The sequence below is a fragment of the Oncorhynchus masou genome, chromosome 31 (genome assembly GCF_036934945.1).
Source record: "Oncorhynchus masou masou isolate Uvic2021 chromosome 31, UVic_Omas_1.1, whole genome shotgun sequence".
In the NCBI taxonomy this organism is placed as follows: domain Eukaryota; kingdom Metazoa; phylum Chordata; class Actinopteri; order Salmoniformes; family Salmonidae; genus Oncorhynchus; species Oncorhynchus masou.
The window spans coordinates 70,554,843-70,577,949 of NC_088242.1; the positions used below are offsets into that span (position 1 = coordinate 70,554,843).

The window sequence follows — 23,107 nt, forward strand, 5'->3', positions numbered from 1 at the left end:
TCAGCAAAATGTTAATTTAAATGCAGCAGTCCCAGAGTAGAGCACAGTGGTACAGTATAGAGCCGAAAGGATTTAGTCCAGCAGGAGCAGATGGTATGGTACCGTACTTACGTGTGGGTGGGGGTTTAACAAAGCGAGGGCTGGGCTGTGTCTTGTTGCAGATAACTGATGTGTCTGCCTCGTCCACATCCTGCTGCCAGTGGCTGAGAAAACAGACAACAGTAAATCAGAGAAATGGGTGTCTCAGAACAGCTCTAACTGGCACTATCAATCTACACATAGATGGTCTTGACAGACTACAGTGTTAGTCTGCACATATAGCATGTAAGCAGACAGCATTGAGCATTTTCCTGTATTGTCACTTTTTCTTTGGAGTAGTCAAATGTTCTGGAAAGTTTTCAGTCATTATGAGAGCTTAGCATCAAAATAGTTTATACCTATCTCTTACATGCCAATACAAGGCTAGTATCTATTTGATGAGTAACACCTACATCTCTCTGAGTGGACCATGGAAATGTCAAGTATAATGGTTGGTGGTCTGGATGAAACATACCTATCTGGTGGAGCCAGCCTGACATCCAGGCACTGCCTCCCTGTCCAGGCACAGTAAGGGTCTCTGGACAGGACACACTCTCCACAGCTCTGGTAGTTGGAGCAGTTAGCCACAGGGACCTCTACCAGGCCAGAGTAGGAGGACACAAACAGCAGGCCCTGTAGAGAGACCAGACAGTCAGTCAGATGCCAGGGAGGAATAGCCCTAAGTCATGTATTCACACACAGTTACCCCTCTTTAATATAGTATCAATACCATCCCCTCTACGAACCCAATGCTGGAGTAACATCACAGATTAACAGCACAGACTACCAGCACAGACTACCAGCACAGGCTACCAGCACAGGCTACGAGCACAGAGTAACAGCACAGAGTAACATCACAGAGTAACAGCACAGAGTAACACAGGACAAGATTCATGATGGGTCACACGCCGTTTACAACCCATCTGTTTTCAGTTCCCCTGAGAGGAAGTTGCGTGCAATTATCCCAATGAATGTGAGCTGAGCTCCCCTTCAAGCTCCGGCTCTCTTCACGGCTCATGGGACCCCTAAGCTGATAGAGCTGACATTTAGTGAGTTCAATATTACTACCACTATGAGGAGATGCTTCAGAAATAAACAGAGTTCCCACTCTACACTCTGTACTGTACCTTCTCAGACTCCAGTTCTATGTGTTCTACAGGCTGGGGGTCAGTGAAGAGCACCATCTCCTCAATGATGTGCATCTTGTTGTTGACATTAATGGCTTTGTGGAGTCTTCCGTCATCTGCCAGAGACATATGACAGAACAGTAGATGGTTAATGTCTGCTAGAGCTCTGCCTCTCATACAGAACAGGAAAGGGGGAGAAGTTCTGTCAGCAGAGCCTGTTTACAGTACCTGTTCCAATGAAGAGCACATTGTAGTGTTTGTGGATGGCCTGGACCCGGTGGACAGCTATCTGGGTGTAGCGGACGCTGCGTTTCAGCAGGAGGGGCTGGCTGCGGATCACACTGTCCATCAGGAAGTGGTCCTTGACAAAGTTCAATACCTTGTCAGGCATGTGCATGGAGGAGGGGATGCCCTGGTCCCGGGCTGCATTAGTGATGCACTGTGGAAGAAACACAGGGAGTCTCATAAGCACACACTGGGCTACAATACACACTACACAACCATACTACGGCCCCATGCCTACTCCCCCATCAATATGTGTTTGTATCCTTCAGTTGATGTGGCCATGATAACGCTGCCAGGAAATGAAAGTAGCAGCGGCTTTTTGATAACATCAGGCCTTCTGGGAAGAGGGCAGCCAGTGACAGCAGAGAAACAGATAACTTCGCTGCTTAAGCACTGATGTTCGGGCCAGATTGGTGATGTGACTAAGGCAGGCTAGAACACATCAGACCTGCACACACAAGGTTGGCTAAAGTTTACTGTAGACTTCCAAATGGAACAATCTTGCACATACAGTGCCTTGCGAAAGTATTCGGCCCCCTTGAACTTTGCGACCTTTTGCCACATTTCAGGCTTCAAACATAAAGATATAAAACTGTATTTTTTTGTGAAGAATCAACAAGTGGGACACAATCATGAAGTGGAACGACATTTATTGGATATTTCAAACTTTTTTAACAAATCAAAAACTGAAAAATTGGGCGTGCAAAATTATTCAGCCCCTTTACTTTCAGTGCAGCAAATTCTCTCCAGAAGTTCAGTGAGGATCTCTGAATGATCCAATGTTGACCTAAATGACTAATGATGATAAATACAATCCACCTGTGTGTAATCAAGTCTCCATATAAATGCACCTGCACTGTGATAGTCTCAGAGGTCCGTTAAAAGCGCAGAGAGCATCATGAAGAACAAGGAACACACCAGGCAGGTCCGAGATACTGTTGTGAAGAAGTTTAAAGCCGGATTTGGATACAAAAAGATTTCCCAAGCTTTAAACATCCCAAGGAGCACTGTGCAAGCGATAATATTGAAATGGAAGGAGTATCAGACCACTGCAAATCTACCAAGACCTGGCCGTCCCTCTAAACTTTCAGCTCATACAAGGAGAAGACTGATCAGAGATGCAGCCAAAAGGCCCATGATCACTCTGGATGAACTGCAGAGATCTACAGCTGAGGTGGGAGACTCTGTCCATAGGACAACAATCAGTCGTATATTGCACAAATCTGGCCTTTATGGAAGAGTGGCAAAAAGAAAGCCATTTCTTAAAGATATCCATAAAAAGTGTTGTTTAAAGTTTGCCACAAGCCACCTGCGAGACACACCAAACATGTGGAAGAAGGTGCCCTGGTCAGATGAAACCAAAATTGAACTTTTTGGCAACAATGCAAAACGTTATGTTTGGCGTAAAAGCAACACAGCTCATCACCCTGAACACACCATACCCACTGTCAAACATGGTGGTGGCAGCATCATGGTTTGGGCCTGCTTTTCTTCAGCAGGGACAGGGAAGATGGTTAAAATTGATGGGAAGATGGATGGAGCCAAATACAGGACCATTCTGGAAGAAACCTGATGGAGTCTGCAAAAGACCTGAGACTGGGACGGAGATTTGTCTTCCAACAAGACAATGATCCAAAACATAAAGCAAAATCTACAATGGAATGGTTCAAAAATAAACATATCCAGGTGTTAGAATGGCCAAGTCAAAGTCCAGACCTGAATCCAATCGAGAATCTGTGGAAAGAACTGAAAACTGCTGTTCACAAATGCTCTCCATCCAACCTCACTGAGCTGGAGCTGTTTTGCAAGGAGGAATGGGAAACAATTTCAGTCTCTCAATGTGCAAAACTGATAGAGACATACCCCAAGCGACTTACAGCTGTAATCGCAGCAAAAGGTGGCGCTACAAAGTATTAACTTAAGGGGCTGAATAATTTTGTTCGGGTGGTGTTCGGCGGTCGACGTTGCCATCGCCGATACATTTTCCATTTGTTTTGTCTCCTTTTCCCACACACCTGGTTCTCATTGCCCTCATTATGTGTTGTGTATTTAACCCACTGTTCCCCCCATGTCTTTGTGTGGTATTGTTTATTGTAAGTGCTTGTGCACATTTTGTTTTACTGGTGCGCATCGGGTTATTGTGCCCATACTTTGTATTTCTTAATCCATTGGTTTTACTATTAAACTGCTAAAGCTATTATCAAGTTCTGCTCTCCTGCGTCTGATTTCTCAGCCACCAGATACGCACCCCATACGGAATACCACACCATCGACATGGAGTCAGCAGAAGCAGATTCCCCTGGTATGGGGATAGATGAGCGCATCCAGGAGCAAGTGACGATGATCCAACATCTTGGCGTCGCGATGGACCGCATCATGCAGACCATGGACCGCTGGGAGAGACAGAGAGTTCCTCCAGCGCTCCCACCAGCACAACTGGGGTTACCACTACTCGTCCCTCCTGCATCCGGTCCCAGTGGGATGCGTCTCGACCTTCCCAGGGAGTATAATGGGACGGTGGCATGGTGCCAGGGTTTCCTGTTACAGCTGGACTTATACCGTTTACCCGGCTCCCTCGTGAAGGGAGAGGGTGTTCGTCCTCATTTTGTGCCTCTTGGGGAGAGCTCTGGAGTGGGCTAACGCTGTATGGGGAGAAGGAGATACTGCGCTGGATTGCTTCGAGGAGTTCACCCGCCGCTTCCGGGCAGTCTTCGACCACCCGCTCGAGGGTAGAGTGGCGGGTGAACGTCTATTCCACCTGCGGCAGGGGACAAGGAGCACACAGAAGTTCGCTTTGAACTTTCGGGCCCTGGCCGCCGGAGCGGGATGGAACGACAGGGCCATGATCGACCATTATCGCTGCAGTTTGCGCGAGGACGTCCGTCGAGGGTCGACCTGCAGGGACACCACCCTTACTTTCGACCAGCTGGTGGACCTGTCCATTCGGCTGGATAACCTGCTGGCTACCCGCGGACGTCCAGATCGGGTTCTGTCGGTTCCATCCCCCAGCACCACCACTCCGATGCCCATGGAGCTGGGAGGTGCTGCGCTCAGGAAGACCTGAAGAGGTTCTGTCTCGTGCACCATTTGTGGCCGCACGAGACGGTCGGTGCCGGGTTAGTTCCTCTGGGAGTCGAGGCAGCAGGCAGGGCAGTCTGGCGTCACCTCAGGTGAGAAGGCACCATTCTCGCCCAGAGCTTTCTGTTGCACAAATGTTTTTGTTCGTTACGTTTCCTGAATTTTCCCCACATTCCCAACATAAGGTGCTCGTCGATTCAGGCGCGGCTGGGAATTTTATAGACAGATCATTAGCCTTTAGTTTAGGGATCCCCACTGTTCCTGTAGGAATGCCCTTCGCAGTTCAAGCCTTAGATAGTTGACCATTAGGGTCAGGGTTGATTATGGATACCACTGCTCCTCTGGGCATGGTGACGCAGATGGGGTCACACGGAGAAAATCAGTCTCTTTCTCAATGACTCTCCTGCCTTTCCAGTGGTGCAAGATCTACCCTGGTTAGCTTGTCATAACCCCACTATTTCATGGCAACGGAGGGCTCTCACAGGGTGGTCGTGAGAGTGCTCGGGGAGGTACTTAGGGGTTTCAACAGGTGCTACTACGGTGGAAAGTCCAGACCAGGTCTCCACCGTGCGCATTCCCCACGAGTATGCCGATTTGGCTCTCACCTTCTCCAAAAAGAAGGTGACTCAATTACCACCCATCGACGGGGGGATTGTGCGATAGATCTCCTGGAAGGCGCCGCATTTCCCAGGAGTCACGTGTATCCCCTGTCACAGGCAGAGACAGTGGCTTTGGAAACATAAGTCTCCGAATCCCTGCATCAGGGGTACATTCGGTCCTCTACTTCACCCGCCTCCTCGAGTTTCTTTTTTGTGAAGAAAAAGGAGGGAGGTTTGTACCTGTGTATTGACTATCGAGGCCTTAATCAGATACAGTGGGGCAAAAAAGTATTTAGTCAGCCACCAATTGTGCAAGTTCTCCCACATAAAAAGATGAGATAGGCCTGTAATTTTCATCATGACAGACAAAATGAGAAAAAAATCCAGAAAATCACATTGTAGGATTTTTAATGAATTTATTTGCAAATTATGGTGGAAAATAAGTATTTGGTCACCTACAAACAAGCAAGGTCCTGGAGTTGTCTGTCATAGTTGAAGTTTACCTATGATGATAATTACAGGCCTCTCATCTTTTTAATTGGGAGAACTTACACAATTGGTGGCTGACTAAATAATTTTTTGCCCCACTGAAAACTGTGAGATACAGTTACCGGCTACCTCTAATCGCCACGGCGATTGAGTCAATGCACGGGGTGCGCTTCTTCACCAAACTTGATCTCAGGAGTGCTTACAACCTGGTGCGTATCCGGGAAGGAGATGAGTGGAAGACGACGTTCAGTACCACCAAAGGGCATTATGAGTACCTTGTCATGAAGTACGGGTTGATGAATCAGTCTTCCAAGCATGTGTAGATGAGATTTTCAAGGACCTACACGGGCAGGGTGTAGTGGTGTATATTGATGACATTCTGATATACTCCGCTACACGCGCCGAGCATGAGTCCCTGGTGCGCAAAGTGTTTGGTCGACTGTTGGGCATGACCTAAATGCCTGTTCTTTCAACAGTCCGTCTCCTTCCTAGGGTATGGCATTTCCACCTCGGGGGTGGAGATGGAGAGTGACCGCATTTCAGCCGTGCGTAATTGGCCGACTCCCACCACGGCCCCTTTATACCTGGGTGCAGCGGTTTTTAGGGTTTGCCAGAGGTTTATCCGGGGTTTTGGTCAGGTAGCGGCGTGGAGACATTGGCTTGAGGGGGCTAAACACCCTTTTCTCATCTGGACTGACCACCGCAATCTGGAGTACATCCGGGCGGCGAGGAGACTGAACCCTCGCCAGGCAAGGTGGGCCATGTTTTTCACCTGTTTTGTGTTCACCCTTTCTTACAGACCAGGTTCCCAGAATGTGAAGGCAGACGCACTGTCCCGGCTGTATGGCACAGAGGAGTGCCTGGTGGCACTGGTAGTGTGGGAGTTGGACAAGGACATTGAGCCCGCTCCACTCCAGTGTCACGCTGGGCGTCTGTATGTTCCATCTGCTGTCCGTGACCGGTTGATCTATTGGGCCCACACGTCACCCTCCTCTGGTCATCCAGGCATTGGTCGGACGGTGCGCTGTCTGACTGGGAAGTACTGGTGGCCCACTTTGGCTAAAGACGTGAGGGTTTATGTTTCCTCCTGCTCGGTGTGCACCGAGTGTAAGGCTCCTAGGCACCTGCCCAGAGGGAAGCTACACCCCTTACCCATTCCACAACGGCCATGGTTGCACCTGTCGATTGATTTCCTGACTGATCTTCCCCCATCACAGGGAAACACTACGATCCTGCCATCTCCTTCCTACAGCCCTACAGACTGCGGAGGCCTTGTTTTCTCACGTCTTCCGGCACTACGGGGTGCCTGAGGATATGGTGTCTGATCGGGGTCCCCAGTTGACTTCGAGGGTCTGGAGGGCGTTCATGGAATGTCGAGGGATCTCGATCAGTCTTACCTCAGGTTTTCACCCCGAGAGTAATGGACAGGTGGAGAGAGTTAACCAGGATGAGGGTAGGTTTCTGAGGTCCAATTGCCAGGACCGGCCGGGGGAGTGGACAGATTTCGTGCCCTGGGAAGAGATGGCCTAGAACTCGCTCCGGCACTCCTCCGCTAACCTCTCCCCCTTCCAGTGTGTATTGGGGTATCAGCCGGTTCTGGCTCCTTGGCATCAGAGTCAGACTGAGGCTCCTGTGGTGGACAACTGGTTCCGGCGCTTGGAGGAAACTTGGGAAGCCGCCCATGTTCACCTTCAGCGCGCCATGCTGCGACAGAAAGTTGGTGCAGAGCGTCACCACAGTGAGGCCCCAGTGTTCGCACCGTGGGACCGGGTCTGGCTCTGAACCCGAAACCTGCACCTCCGTCTGCCCTGTCAGAATCTGGGTCCCTGGTTTGTGGGGCCATTTAAAGTCCCGGGGAGAGTGAACGAGGTTTGTTACAGGTTACAGCTTCCCCCCAATTACCGCATTAACCCCTCGTTCCATGTGTCTCTCCTCAGGCCGGTGGTGGCTAGCCCGCTCCTGGAGTCTGAGGTGAGGGAGGTTCCTCCACCCCCTCTGGACATCGAAGGGGCCCCGGCGTACTCGTTCCATACGGGAACCGAGATGTCGGACGAGGGGCCTTCAGTACCTAGTGGACTGGGAGTGGTATGGTCCGGAGGAGAGATGCTGGGTTCTGGTGGAGGACGTGTTGGATCCTTCAATGCTGTGAGAGTTCTACCGTCTCCGTCCGGATCGCCCTGCGCCTCGCCCTCCGGGTCGTCCTCGAGGCTGGTGTCGACGCGCCACTGGAGCCACGCATCAAGGGCGGGGTACTGTCACCACTTCTGCCGAAGTCGATGCCTCTCCTTGTTCGGGCGGTTTTCGGTGTTTGACGTCACCGGTCTTCTAGCCATCGCCAATCCATTTTTCATTTTCCATTTGTATCGTCTCGTTTTCCCACACACCTGGTTCTCATTTCTCTCATTATGTGTTGTGTTTTTAACCCTCTGTTCCCCCCATGTCTTTGTGTGGTATTGTTTATTGTAAGTGCTTGTGCACATTTTGTTTTACTGGTGCGCGTCGGGTTATTGTGCCCATACTTTGTATTTCTTATGTCGTTGGTTTAACTATTAAACTGCTCCGGCTATTATCAAAAATGTCAAAATGAATTAAAGATTTCTTGAGTTATCTTAGATCATTTCGGACTATTTTGAGGAAGTGTACTGGCTGATACAGCGTTTCATGAAGATGGTGCTCCTAACCAACTGTTAACGAGTCCGATGAGCCCGACGTGAAGGACATACTGCTTTCCGGGAACAGACCCAAATCCCTGTAATTTGCGTGAAGAGAAGGCAGAGAAAAAGAGTTCACATCGTCGGATGTGGCTGGGCTTGCAAACCATTACAAACTACAAAGAGAAGCACAGCCGAGAGCTGCCCAGTGATACGAGCCTACCAGATGAGCTAAACTACTTCTATGCTCGTTTTGAGGCAATTAACACTGAAATATGCATGAGAGCACCAGCTGTTCCGGACAACTGTGTGTTCACGCTCTCCACAGCCGATGTGAGTAAGACCTTTAAACAGGTCAACATTCACAAGGCCGCAGGGCCAGACGGATTACCAGGATGTGTACTGCGAGCATGCGCTGATCAACTGGCAAGTTTCTTCACTGACATTTTAAACCTCTCCCTGTCCGAGTCTGTAATACCAACATGTTTTAAGCAGACCACCATAGTACCTGTGTCCAAAAACAAAGTTAACCTGCCTAAATAACTACCGACCCGTAGCACAAGTGCATTGAAAGGCTGTTCATGGCTCACATCAACAAAATTATCCCAGAAACGCTAGATCCACTCTGATTTGCATACCGGCCTAACAGATCCACAGATGATGCAATCTCTATTGCACTCCATACTGCCCTTTCCCACCTGGACAAAAGGAACATCTATGTGAGAATGCTATTCATTGACTACAGCTCAGCGTTCAACACCATAGTGCCCTCAAAGTTGATCAATAAGCTAAGGACCCTGGGACTAAACACCTCCCTCTGAAACTGGATCCTGGACTTTTTATTTTTTTGTTGTTGAATTTTACCCCCTTTTTCTCCCCAATTTCATGGTATCCAATTGTTAGTAGCTACTATCTTGTCTCATCGCTACAACTCCAGTACGGGCTCAGAGAGACAAAGGTTGAAAGTCATGCATCCTCCGATACACAACCCAACCAAGCCACACTGCTTCTTAACACAGCGCGCATCCAACCAGGAACCCCCCCCTAACCCGGACGGCGCTATGCCAATTGTGCGTCACCCCACGGACCTCCCGGTCGCGGCCGGTTAACGACAGAGCCTGGGCGCGAACCCAGAGTATCTGGTGGCACAGCTGGCGCTGCAGTACAGCGCCCTTAACCACTGCACCACCCGGGAGGCCTGATCCTGGACTTTCTGACGGGCCGCCCCTAGGTGGTAAGGGTAGGTAACAATACATGCGCCTCGCTGATCCTCAACACAGGGGCCCCTCAGGGGTGCATGCTCAGCTCCTCCTGTACTCCCTGTTCACTCATGACTGCCCGGCCAGGCACAACTCCAACACTATCATTAACTTTACGATGACACAACAGTGGTAGGCCTGATCACTGACAACGATGAGAGCCTATAGGGAAGAGGTCAGAGACCTGGCCGTGTGGTGCCAGACAACCTCTCCCTCAACATGATCAAGACAAAGGAGATGATTGTGGACTACAGGAAAAGGAGGACCGAGCACGCCCCCATTCTCATCAACTGGTCTGTAGTGGAGCAAGTTGAGAGCTTCAAGTTCCATGGCGTCCACATCAACAAACTAACATGGTCCAAGCACACCAAGACAGTCGTGACGAGAGCACGACAAAACGTATTCCCCCTCAGCAGACTGAAAAGATTTGGCATGGGTGCGTACGGCCCAGTACCCCACCGGGGCCAAGCTTCCTGCCATCCAGGACCTCTATACCAGGCGGTGTCAGAGGAAGGCCCTAAAAATGGTCAAATACTCCAGACACCCTAGTCGTAGACTGTTCTCTCTCCTACCGCACAGCGAGCGGTACCGGAGTGCCAAGTCTAGGTCCAAGAGGCTTCTAAACAGCTTCTACCCCTAAGCCATAAGACTCCTCAACATCTAATCAAATGGCTACACAGACTATCTGCACCCCCCCCCCCCCCCTTATGCCTGCTGCTACTCTATTATTATCTATGCATTGTCACTTTAATAACTCTACCTACATGTACATATTACCTCAATTACCTAGACTAACCGGTGCCCCCTGCACATTGACTCTGTACCGGTACCTCCTGTATATAGTCTCGCTATTGTTATTTTAATGCTGCTCTTTAATTACTTGTTCCTTTTATTTCACCACACAGAAGGCACTGCAACACAATGCTTCAAGGCAAACGCGACGTTGTATTTGAAATGAATGTACTTCTGGTGTACCAAATGCAACTGCACTATTGGTGTGATCGAGGCGTAATGCAGGTTAGTGATACTGTGTCAGCTGTCCAGCAGAGGGCAGTGGACACTAACTCACCGTTCCAGGCCGTGGCTCAGGGACAGGGTGGTTGTATGTGTACCACTGCTGGGTCTCCCGGTTGACCTCCCGGTAACGGCCATTGAAGGCCCTCTCCACCTGTTCCATGGTGAAGGCACACACTGCTGAGCTGCCAGAGGCCCCTTTATACCTGGGAAAACACCACACAGCTGTTAGGCTGCATCACATTCCTCTTCCCCCAAGTCATCCTATTCTTTACTCTGACAGTAGTGCCGAACTAATATAAAGTACGTGATCAATAATGTCTCCAATACACCATAGACGAACAGAGGGAATGGAGGTGTGGCTGTTTGCCCACGACTGGGTTAATGATAGTCTGCTATAAACTGTATGGAAAATGTTGTTGAGGAGATGAGTGTAATACCAACCAACCCAGACACAGAATATTTCATTACCCAAATCAATAGAAAATCCTACACACTCTCGCATATGTACTGTATGTCTTGGTGACAAAGTGTTTCCTCACCACTGTGAAGTGAAGACCCCATAGAACACGGTGTTCTTCCAGTCTCCTGGGCGGGGCGTCAACACAAACATGTCCTGGATGATGTTGAAGGGGAAGCCATCGTCAGGCAGCGAACAGAGGAGCTGTGCTTTTAGGAAGGTGGTCCATTTCTTCTGCAGCACCCGCTCTCCTCCTTTGTCACCCTGTAATACAAATCAGAGCTTTGTTAAAGTATATGGACCTGCAGTCACAGTAACCCAGTGTCCAGTAGAGGGCACAAGCATGTACGTTTAAACTGTAAACCCAGTAGTTGAAATGGTGAGAATGCATAATAATCTGATGTCATGGCAAACAACTTGCCTAAATATTATGATGGTTTACATTCTGCTTGGTATACATGTTCAACACCTGTTGTATTCGGCACGTGACAAATACAGTTTGATTTGATATATGTCTGAAACATTATTCTCCCCAGTTGTTTACCTAGAAACGAGGCACTGTTTGAATTGGCATAAATGAGAACCAATATTGTAAAACCACCAAACTGAGTACAACGGATTGTGGCTATAACACATCTCCCCTGGGGGAGTGGAGTTCTAGGTCAAGAAAACAATAAAAGACATCACAACTGGATGGAAGAAAAACACTGGGGCACTGGGGAGGCCAAATGCTTTTCAGTGAGAGCGAGAGAACAGGACACTGCTCACACACAATGCCTCTCCACGGACACTACCACTCTGAACCGGTGCCTGTGGCACTACCCTGCCTGGTGGGCTGTGGTCATCTATGGGAGCATGATACTTGGTTGGCTTGAGAAGCTAAAAAAAGTAGCACAACTTTTCCATTAAGAAATTATTAATTCACTTAGATCACTCCAACCTCGGCATGAAAGAGATTATTTGTGAGCCTTACAGCTATGAATGCTGTACCTATACAGATAGCTGGATGTACAGGGAATGTGTGGGGACATACAACTGAAAAAAGGAATATAATTGTCTGTTTACATTCACTTGAGTCTGTGGCTCAGAGTGCAGCAATTACTCCAATTCTTGTCTGGGACATAGATCTGAGGAGATTGAAAAGGCTGAGGGAGGAACGGTAAGTCATCTTCACAGAGCACTGTTCAGAGGACTAAAAAGAAACCAAAAGAAGTCTAGTCTACATAACCCAGAGCCCTGGAAGATGTGCCTTCATCTGAGTCCCCCTCTGCCCAACATTAATCAGAGGAAATGACATCAGTGAATGGTAAAGGGAAATGACACGTGACTAATGCTGAGTTTCAGAAGCAATTACTTTCTGTATTAACCCAACCAGATAATGAGCTACATGTATTCCCTGCTCTGCTCCCCTGGGTCTACCTAGTTATTATTAAAACCAGAGAGAGTGTGTACCTAAAGTCTCTCCTTCTGAATATTGGACAGAAAGTGCTCAATTCATTATCCCTTACATAAGCCTCCCTATCCAACACGCAGGTACTCAGGGCCAGGTTGAATTTCCAGAGTTTCAGTAATAAAAGTAATACCAGCTTGTTGAGGTTTTTCTGTTTTCTGCACAGCTGTATACATCCACAATGCTCCACCCATCAAAAGTTTTATTTTCAGTATTATTGTAATTCTGTATTTTTGACAATGACTTGTCTGCAGTTTCACCAACACATATTGCACCATCCAAACCTTTACAAGGGGAATTCTCTAACAAAGACACTATAGTGGTGTGTATGGCGTGAGGATAAGAAAGACTAGGAGTTGTAGCTAAGATACTCTGTACTCTGAGTTCAAATCTCCCCTGTGATTGGCCTGCACACCACCATCCTGTGTTTCATTTTAGAGGAGAATCAAGGGTGTGTCCTGCAGTCTCATTCTAACAGTGGCAGACACACTGGTTACCATTTGCCACTCAGTGTAAAGACATACACCTTCAGACAGCTACTGTAGAGAAGCCTTTCTGCTTGCAGTCTGCAGAGCCTGGTATGTATAGGCGGTCAAAATCCTATTACTAGAAGCTGTCTGCTGCCTGTTTGAAAAATATAAACAAGGAAAAATATCCCTCCATTGGAACTGCAATGTATGGGGCCTCTTAAAATGCAAAAGATGCCTGCTAAGTGTAGACGGCTTTAATGAGTTTAGCTCGTATGGCCGAGGTGGAAATTAAATAAAAAAGGCACGGAAGCAATTGAAAATGACTTGTGAGCTGGCCCCAAAGCAGAGCTCTATTTCACATCTCATCATGGTAAATATTTTCAAATTAAGTTTGATAATGGGCTTTGGTGGATTCATTCCGTTTGTTTGTTATATGCGGGAGGACAAGGTGCTGCCTTCAGGAGGACAAGGTGCTGCCTGCAGGAGGACAAGGTGCTGCCTGCAGGAGGACAAGGTGCTGCCTGCAGGAGGACAAGGTGCTGCCTGCAGGAGGACTCAGTCACACAGCTCCTCCCTTCACTGTATGCACCTCACTCTGTCCACTCTGGCAGCACTGAACTGGTACTGCTGATCTCTTCATAAAACAAACAAAGAAATGAAATGCAATATTACAAGATGCTTTCCCGGAAGATTGACTGCTGGAAATGCAAAGCCTGGGAGGAGGGGTGTTGCCCATAAAACTGTCAGTTAGTATTTCACACTGTATTTGGATTGGCCATACTACAGCTGGGATAAACAAGAGGCCATGACCATGCTGTCAAAGTGAGGGCAGATTCTCTGGTCACAGAGAATAGAAGAGGTTCATTAAATTATTGTGGAGAAGAAGTATCAGTCAACAACAGACCAGTGGTATAATGATTGGAAACCATTCCTTTCAGGTTCAAATTCTGGGAACTGAAATAAAGTGTTCCGGCTGTTCGTAGTACACCCTTGTCTGCAGGTACGTGCAGGAAAGAGGTGGAAAAGGAGAAGGCATTTTAGGTCTGCTGTGAATCCTAGCTGAACGCTAATATTTGCTGAAATGTGATAAGAGTAGAGGAGGAGGGCCCAAACAGGGGGAACTCACAGGAGGAATGTTTTTATGTAACAAGAACCCCTGTGTCCCTCCCACCCTGTGAAACCAACCACTTCCACCCTTAAATCCCCCACCTCACACACACATGCATACACCACATAGAAGTGTAAACACACACTTCTCCCACTCTGATAGAGTCCATCAAAGTGCATCTAAATCGGTGGGGTTGAGGAGAGCCTTGCTCAAGGGGAAAGACACTCTTTCGACAGGCCATCACCGTTGAAGCGTCACTCACCTTACACACGCGAGCGATGCGTGACACAATGGTTTTGTCAAAAAAATCGAACTCTTTTCCTGCTTCGCTGAAGAAGAAGTAAATCTTATCGTCGTCGCCTACTGGGTTGCCTTTGGGCAGGCTCTCCTGGATGTAGGCAGAGCCCACGAAGGCTGGGTCTGGAACAACAACAAAGAAACCACAGGGTAAAATGTAAACCTAGAACTATGCATTCTAGTACACGGACATGCCTTTTACATCCACAAACGTCTTCTGGTGATTCAGTGATTTTGCAACAGGAACTACTGCATGTTGAAATTAACAAAATACCATGGAAATGCCTATAGTTCTTCAAAGCTACGGTAATTTTCATTTATCATGTCCAGCCTGAGGTCTTCAAATACTGATTGTATGTTTAGAGGGAAACAATTTATGCGTGTATGTTTACCTTATCATCTAGCTTCATATACAAACAGTAGACCATGACATGAAGCAGTTACCAGATAGCTTGCTGCCTGAAGATCTGAACTTACCTTGGAGCCAGTTCAAGGAGTTTTCTGTTTTCAGGGCAGCGCCTTGGCCCAGGCTCTTGTAAATGATAGGTTCATTTCCTTGGAAATTACTGACCGTACCAGCATACAGTTCTCCATCTATAATGTAAGGAACAATAAGATGAAGACAAACAATATCTGGACCTAGAGCAGGAGCCTCTGTGTAACAAACCCTGGAATCTAGAAGGGAAGAGTTGTCTGCTAGTATATTTACAGTATGGAAGACACTAAGGATGGTAAAATATACATTGCAGCTACTCTATATAAAATATTTTATAATTGATAAATCAGTAATTAAGCATGTCTACATTATGTCTATTATTTGTATGCATATATTGACTTGTATACAGTATGTATTGTGTACACAGTCTTATGGAAGCCAAACATATTTCCCTGACAGTAAATAAGTGACCCATATTGTGAACCTACCGGCCATGATGGCAGTGGACTTGTACTCAGGGTTGAAAGGGCAGCGGCTGCGTCCGTCCTCTGTCATTATCTCTCCAGTCTGGCTTCTCACCAGGGTGAAGTCAGCTGTGTTCTGGAGAGGACCCAGAGAGAAAGAGCCTTGAGGAGAAGTAGGGCTGTAATCTACACTGACAATTCCCACTGCCTGCTGGCCACTCTGTTCGCTACTACAGCGCTGTAGCACAAATTCTGGGGCGGGAACCACTGTGTGGTCACAGTCGGTCACTTTGGGGTGGGTCAAACCACACCCTGTGGTTTGATATGAGTGTCTCTTGTGTGTGTTCGCAGGTGGGAGGAGTTAGCCAAATCATTTAGCCAATTAGCTTCAGCGGCTGGTGTGCAACCGTGGGAAAATTGGTTTGACTTTGGATAGCCTATCTCTGGGGCTGTTTAGGGACCGTCAGTAAATTACAGAATGTAAATGGGACAGTATGTTCATGTTGCACAACTTTTAGTGGTCTCATTAAATGCTTTCAATATTTGTATATGAAAATGTATAGATGGTTTGAAGTTTTTAAGTTATTGACATTTGAAGCTATTGACCTTTTAATATATTGTCCGATGTACATTGGGCACCTTACTGATGGCCCCTAACCAGCCCCATAGCGATATCGAATGTCAAACCAAACTGACAATGGGCATTACAATCAGCTCGGGTGCAGCTGCGATCCGAATGTATGATTATGTGGGTGCTGCCATCTGTGGGCAGGATTGGAATAAACTCAACCCAAACTGTTACGCTACCCTTCATTTTTTCCATTATCTTGCAAATCTCACTTTTGAATGAGAATGACTTTATGACCAAATTTATCCTATTTTCACATTGTAGTACATTTTAATAAATATTTGGACTCATATTTATGCCACATATTCCATTTTCAAATGAGATATAGCTTTTTAGGGGCCGTCACTGTTTAAGTAAATGTTATTATACAATTCCTTTTAAAAGCGATCTGGTGATGGGGAAGACGATGAGTGCTGCTTCCAGAAGGAATGGACATAACGTTGTATACTGTACTTTATATCTCTCTGTGTGGGCTGAGACTCAATGGTTGTGATAAGAGAGACACTCGGGAATCCTGGTTCACAACCTAAAGTTCAGCCAAGATACTTCCCTTCCTCCCTTAATGCCCCCCCCCCATACTGAAATAGAACAAAGGGGAAAGGGACACACATTTGAGATGTTCTTTGACTGTCAATATTTTTAAATGGAAATGTCAATGTTATTCTGAATTGCCTCAGAGACTTGTCTGCTCCATCAGCAGAACACTTTTAAAGATGCACTTCCTCTCAAATCTGTGTTCCAAAAAGTCTTCATTACAACCCAGAGCCACACATGCTCACTAAACATCTGTAAGGGGTATAATTGGAATACACTGATTTCAGGTGAACAAAAATGCAGACTCCAGGGGGATAATCGCATGGAGAAGAAAACATGTACCTTGATTGACAGTGTTAAATACATGGCTAATTACACCTCTCTCCAACACACAGGCATGGTGGTTCTCTCTCCAACACACAGGCATGGTGGTTCTCTCTCCAACACACAGGCATGGTGGTTCTCTCTACAGCACACAGGCATGGTGGTTCTCTCTCCAACACACAGGCATGGTGGTTCTCTCTACAAACACACAGGCATGGTGGTTCTCTCTACAGCACACAGGCATGGTGGTTCTCTCTCCAACACACAGGCATGGTGGTTCTCTCTACAAACACACAGGCATGGTGGTTCTCTCTACAACACACAGGCATGGTGGTTCTCTGTACATCACACAGGCATGGTGGTTCTCTCTACAACACACAGGCATGGTGGTTCTCTGTACATCACACAGGCATGGTGGTTCTCTCTACAACACACAGGCATGGTGGTTCTCCCTGAAGCACACAGGCATGGTGGTTCTCTCTACAGCACACAGGCATGTTGGTTCTCTCTACAGCACACATGCATGGTGGTTCTCTCTACAACACACAGGCATGGGGGTTCTCCCAGAAGCACACAGACATGGTGGTTCTCCCTGAAGCAACACCCAGGCATGATGGTTCTCTCTACAACACACAGGCATGGTGGTTCTCTGTACATCACACAGGCATGGTGGTTCTCTCTACAACACACAGGCATGGTGGTTCTCCCTGAAGCACACAGGCATGGTGGTTCTCTCTACATCACACATGCATGGTGGTTCTCTCTACAACACACAGGCATGGTGGTTCTCTGTACATCACACAGGCATGGTGGTTCTCTCTACAACACACAGGCATGGTGGTTCTCCCTGAAGCACACAGGCATGGTGGTTCTCTCTACATCACACATGCATGGTGGTTCTCTCTACAACACACAGGCATGGTGGTTCTCTCTACAACACACAGGCATGGTGGTTCTCTCTACATCACACAGGCATGGTGGTTCTCTCTTCAACACACAGAAATGGTGGTTCTCTCTATGACACACAGGCATGGTGGTTCTCCCTGTAGCACACAGGCATGGTGGTTCTCTCTACAACACCCAGGCATGGGGGTTCTCTCTACAACACACAGGTATGGGGGTTCTCTCAACAACAGACAGGCATGGTGGTTCACTTTACAACACACAGGCATGGTGGTTCTCTCTACAACACACAGGCATGGTGGTTCTCTCTTCAACACACAGAAATGGTGGTTCTCTCTACAACACACAGGCATGGTGGTTCTCTCTAAAACACACAGGCATGGTGGTTCTCTCTACAGCACACATGCATGGTGGTTCTCCACTTCACACAGGCATGGTGGTTCTCTCTATGGCACACAGGCATGGTGGTTCTCCCTGAAGCACACAGGCATGGTGGTTCTCTCTACATCACACATGCATAGTGGTTCTCTCTACAACACACAGACATGGTGGTTCTCTGTACATCACACAGGCATGGTGGTTCTCTCTACAACACACAGGCATGGTGGTTCTCCCTGAAGCACAAAGGCATGGTGGTTCTCTCTACATCACACATGCATGGTGGTTCTCTCTACAACACACAGGCATGGTGGTTCTCCCTGTAGCACACAGGCATGGTGGTTCTCTCTACAACACCCAGGCATGGGGGTTCTCTCTACAACACACAGGCATGGTGGTTCTGTCTACATCACACAGGCATGGTGGTTCTCTCTACAACAGACAGGCATGGTGGTTCTCTCTACAACACACAGGCATGGTGGTTCTCTCTACAACACACAGGCATGGTGGTTCTCTCTACAACACACAGGCATGGTGGTTCTCTCTACAACACACAGGCATGGTGGTTCTCTCTACAGCACACAGGCATGTTGGTTCTCTCTACAGCACACATGCATGGTGGTTCTCTCTACAACACACAGGCATGGGGGTTCTCCCAGAAGCACACAGACATGGTGGTTCTCCCTGAAGCAACACCCAGGCATGATGGTTCTCTCTACAACACACAGGCATGGTGGTTCTCTGTACATCACACAGGCATGGTGGTTCTCTCTACAACACACAGGCATGGTGGTTCTCCCTGAAGCACACAGGCATGGTGGTTCTCTCTACATCACACATGCATGGTGGTTCTCTCTACAACACACAGGCATGGTGGTTCTCTGTACATCACACAGGCATGGTGGTTCTCCCTGTAGCACACAGGCATGGGGGTTCTCTCTACAACAGACAGGCATGGTGGTTCTCTTTACAACACACAGGCATGGTGGTTCTCTCTACAGCACACAGGCATGTTGGTTCTCTCTACAGCACACAGGCATGGTGGTTCTCTCTACAACACACAGGCATGGTGGTTCTCCCAGAAGCACACAGGCATGGTGGTTCTCAACATCACACAGGCATGGTGGTTCTCCCTGAAGCACACAGTAATGATGGTTCTCTCTACATCACACAGGCATGGTGGTTCTTTATATAACACACAGGCACGGTGGTTCTCTCTACATCACACAGGCATGGTTGTTCTCTCTACATCACACATGCATGGTGGTTCTCTCTACAACACACAGGCATGGTGGTTCTCCCTAAAGCACACAGGCATTGTGGTTCTCTACTTCACACAGGCATGGTGGTTCTCTACTTCACACAGTCATGGTAGTTCTCCCTAAAGCACACAAGCATGGTGGTTCTCTACTTCACACAGGCATGGTGGTTCTTTATACATCACATAGACCTTGACGAATTGTATGCTGTATGCTGCAGCTGAGTAAAACATGTAACACTTACTATGTATGCACAGATTGGGCTGAAGGCGTACGTTCCACACACGTATAGATGGGTACTGTTCACACGCAGTAAAATCTTGATGTAATTGAAGCAATCCGTCTGCATTAAAGGCACAGGAGAGGAGAGAGCATCGTTAATATGATTCATATGTTCCCACAAACTATTCTGGAGGGAGAGTTACTCAGGTTGAATGGAGTAGCTCGTTAGGCGACCCTCCAAGCATATTCCCACATTACTTGGCCGGAATTAATTGCTTTCAAATAGCCTGGGAGGGCTGTTGGCAGCAGTGTGACAAACATCTGAGTGACTGTCTCACACAGAAAACAGATTAGAGTGTCTTCATCAAGATCCTGGTCTATGAGCCTCTGTACCACAACCACCAATCAATAAACCATAAATGAATCATACAATATGGCCTTCTGATAATATACTTCCCACAGAATTGAGGTTTCACCACAATCACAGGGGATTGGTTTGATGGTAGACAATTTATCTGGCTGTAACAAAATCACTCAGGCCTCCACTGCTGAATGGATATGTACTTAAATTAGAGCTTCCACTGCCTCTGACTAAGTTCATTTTCAGTACTATAGCAAAACAAAACAAGCCTAAGGACTGGAATGGAAGTGTAAATATTGTCACTAGAGTTCCAGACATGTTGCGCAGTGTACTCACCTGTAGGTCTTTGCCTTTGAAACTGCACTCGTCTCTCTTCATTTTCGGGGTACTCCATGTAAGCTGCAGGAGAGGATATATAATAAGATATATAATTCACACACACACACACACGCGCACACACACACACACACACACACACACACACACACACACACACACACACACACACACACACACACACACACACACACACACACACACACACACACACACACACACACACACACACACACACACACACACACACACACACACACACACACATTACAGTACTTATAATAAGATATATAATTCACACACACACACACACGCACACACACACACACACACACACACACACACACACACACACACACACACACACACACACACACACACACACACACACACACACACACACACACACACACACACACACACACACACACACACATTACAGTACTTATAATAAGATATATAATTCACACACACACACACACACACGCACACACACACACACACACACACACACACACACACACACACACACACACACACACACACACACACACACACACACACACACACACACACACACACACACACACACACACACACACACACACACACACACACACACACACATTACAGTACTGTGATGATGTGTATCTGAGAGCATAGAGGGTATTACATACCACCTCTAGAAATACAAATGTTTCAATATTCACACACAGACACACTCGTGCCCACTTACATTGCGTTGTAGTTTGACTCTGCTGATATCAGAGAGGTTGAGGGCGAAGAGCTCCTCTCGTGCTCCAACATAGAGCATGTTATCTTCCTTACTGAGGAGCAGAGACGTGTAATTGAAGACTCCACCCACAGAGAATCTCTTGGCTGATCTCTCCTTTGCATCTGGGGAGAGAGGAAAAACAGAAAGAGGAGTAGAAATATTAACCTTACTGCAGTGGGCTAAATCAGGGTCAAAGAATGTTTCTTGGTAAGTCTTAAACAAACCTGCTATGAAACTCAAGTATACACCTCACACACATGGGGTTGGTTTAAAAAGAAGAAGACACCTGTACCATGTCAGATATAAATGCATTCCATGTTGGGTTTGCATACCAATATTACACTTTATAGACATCACAGAAGACTGAAATAACACCAAAACGTTTGACATAGAAACATCAGATTTTCTGCACTAAAAAAAAGAGTTTATTCATTATGAAATTATGAAAAATATGAATAACATTCCATTCATGAGGCCACTGGAGGGCAATTTGGTCATTTGACTGCAGGAAAGGACTACCGAACAGAATGTATTACTGCAATATGAGCCTGCAAAGAGCATTCAAAGAGCCTTCTGGGCAAGAATGGGCAAGAATTAAACATCAAAACTGCAGTGTGTGTGTGTGTGTGTGTGTGTGTGTGTGTGTGTGTGTGTGTGTGTGTGTGTGTGTGTGTGTGTGTGTGTGTGTGTGTGGTCACATAACATCATGAGCAGGATAAAGACAGATGTTGTGTCTTAACCAGAGACACCAGCACACCATGTCATTACTGACGGTGTTCCTTCAGGCTGTATACCTGTTCCCATGACAACAACACTGTCTGGCCTAGCAGGCTGTCTCTCTCCATCGCTACAGGGGAGCTACAATAGAGATGGACAGAGCCTGGCCTCCTGTATGCGTGTGTGTGTGTGTTCAGTTAACAGTATACATTAGCAGCCTCCAGTCTTATCACCCGCTCTCATCACCTCTGGAGTGGGCTGCAGAGAAAGAGAGCGAGAGCCGGCACCCAATCTGTCTCTCACCATCCTGACACCCCTTGAAAAGCCCTCACTCTGTCTGCAGCCTGTAGCCACGTGTCTTATCATTGACTCTCTCTCTAAGCCTTCAGCGTTGCTGTCAAAGCTTCACAATCAGCGCACTGTTGCAGAATGGAAGCCTTTAGAGCTGGCCACGGTCAAACACTTTGTCTTTACACAAGTCAAATCAAATCAAATTTTATTTGTCACATACACATGGTTAGCAGATGTTAATGCGAGTGTAGCGAAATGCTTGTGCTTCTAGTTCCGACAATGCAGTAATAACCAACAAGTAATCTAACTAACAATGCCAAAACTACTGTCTTATACACACAAGTGTAAGCGGATAAAGAATATGTACATAAATATATATGAATGAGTGATGGTACAGAGCAGCATAGGCAAGATACAGTAGATGGTATTGAGTACAGTATATACATATGAGATGAGTATGTAAACAAAGTGGCATAGTTAAAGTGGCTAGTGATACATGTATTACATATAGATGCAGTAGATGATATAGAGTACAGTATATACATATACATATGAGATGAATAATGTAGGGTATGTAAACATTATATTAGGTAGCATTGTTTAAAGTGGCTAGTGATATATTTTACATCATTTCCCATCAATTCCCATTATTAAAGTGGCTGGAGTTGAGTCAGTGTGTTGGCAGCAGCCACTCAATGTTAGTGGTGGCTGTTTAACAGTCTGATGGCCTTGATATAGAAGCTGTTTTTCAGTCTCTCAGTCCCAGCTTTGATGCACCTGTACTGACCTCGCCTTCTGGATGATAGCGGGGTGAACAGGCAGTGGCTCAGGTGGTGGTTGTCCTTGATGTCCATCATTAGCAACATGGAGAACATTCTGTCATGCAAACAACGCCTACTAAGTGATTCTCAGAGGACATTACTGCCTTATGGATTATAAGCCAAATACTTCTAGGTAGTGTGTAGTTCCCTCCCGGCCTGCTAACCCCACCACAGACGACAGAAGGTGTGAGAGGGTTCGCTTCCCCAGGGGAAACTACAGGCTAATAGCAGTGCATCAACGGCGCAACAGGAGGCTTTTTTACCACAAAATCATGCTGCAAAACAACAGGATC

General features: G+C 47.1%; 1 protein-coding gene across 2 annotated transcripts in view; it reads right to left on the reverse strand.

Annotated features, from left to right (window-relative positions):
• Nucleotides 1-23,107, reverse strand: part of LOC135524357 (semaphorin-4B-like) — an 85,154-nt gene that overhangs the window by 4,505 nt on the left and 57,542 nt on the right. For both annotated transcript variants that reach the window (XM_064951821.1, XM_064951820.1), the window contains 12 exons: nucleotides 20,947-21,107; nucleotides 20,211-20,273; nucleotides 19,536-19,634; nucleotides 15,290-15,401; nucleotides 14,843-14,959; nucleotides 14,331-14,488; nucleotides 11,123-11,304; nucleotides 10,636-10,786; nucleotides 1,434-1,644; nucleotides 1,206-1,321; nucleotides 554-711; nucleotides 112-203 (listed from right to left, as the gene is read on the reverse strand). In XM_064951821.1, coding sequence (XP_064807893.1) covers nucleotides 112-203; nucleotides 554-711; nucleotides 1,206-1,321; nucleotides 1,434-1,644; nucleotides 10,636-10,786; nucleotides 11,123-11,304; nucleotides 14,331-14,488; nucleotides 14,843-14,959; nucleotides 15,290-15,401; nucleotides 19,536-19,634; nucleotides 20,211-20,273; nucleotides 20,947-21,024 — 1,537 coding nt within the window. In that variant the 5' untranslated portion in view covers nucleotides 21,025-21,107. The remainder of the gene's footprint in view (nucleotides 1-111; nucleotides 204-553; nucleotides 712-1,205; nucleotides 1,322-1,433; nucleotides 1,645-10,635; nucleotides 10,787-11,122; nucleotides 11,305-14,330; nucleotides 14,489-14,842; nucleotides 14,960-15,289; nucleotides 15,402-19,535; nucleotides 19,635-20,210; nucleotides 20,274-20,946; nucleotides 21,108-23,107) is intronic.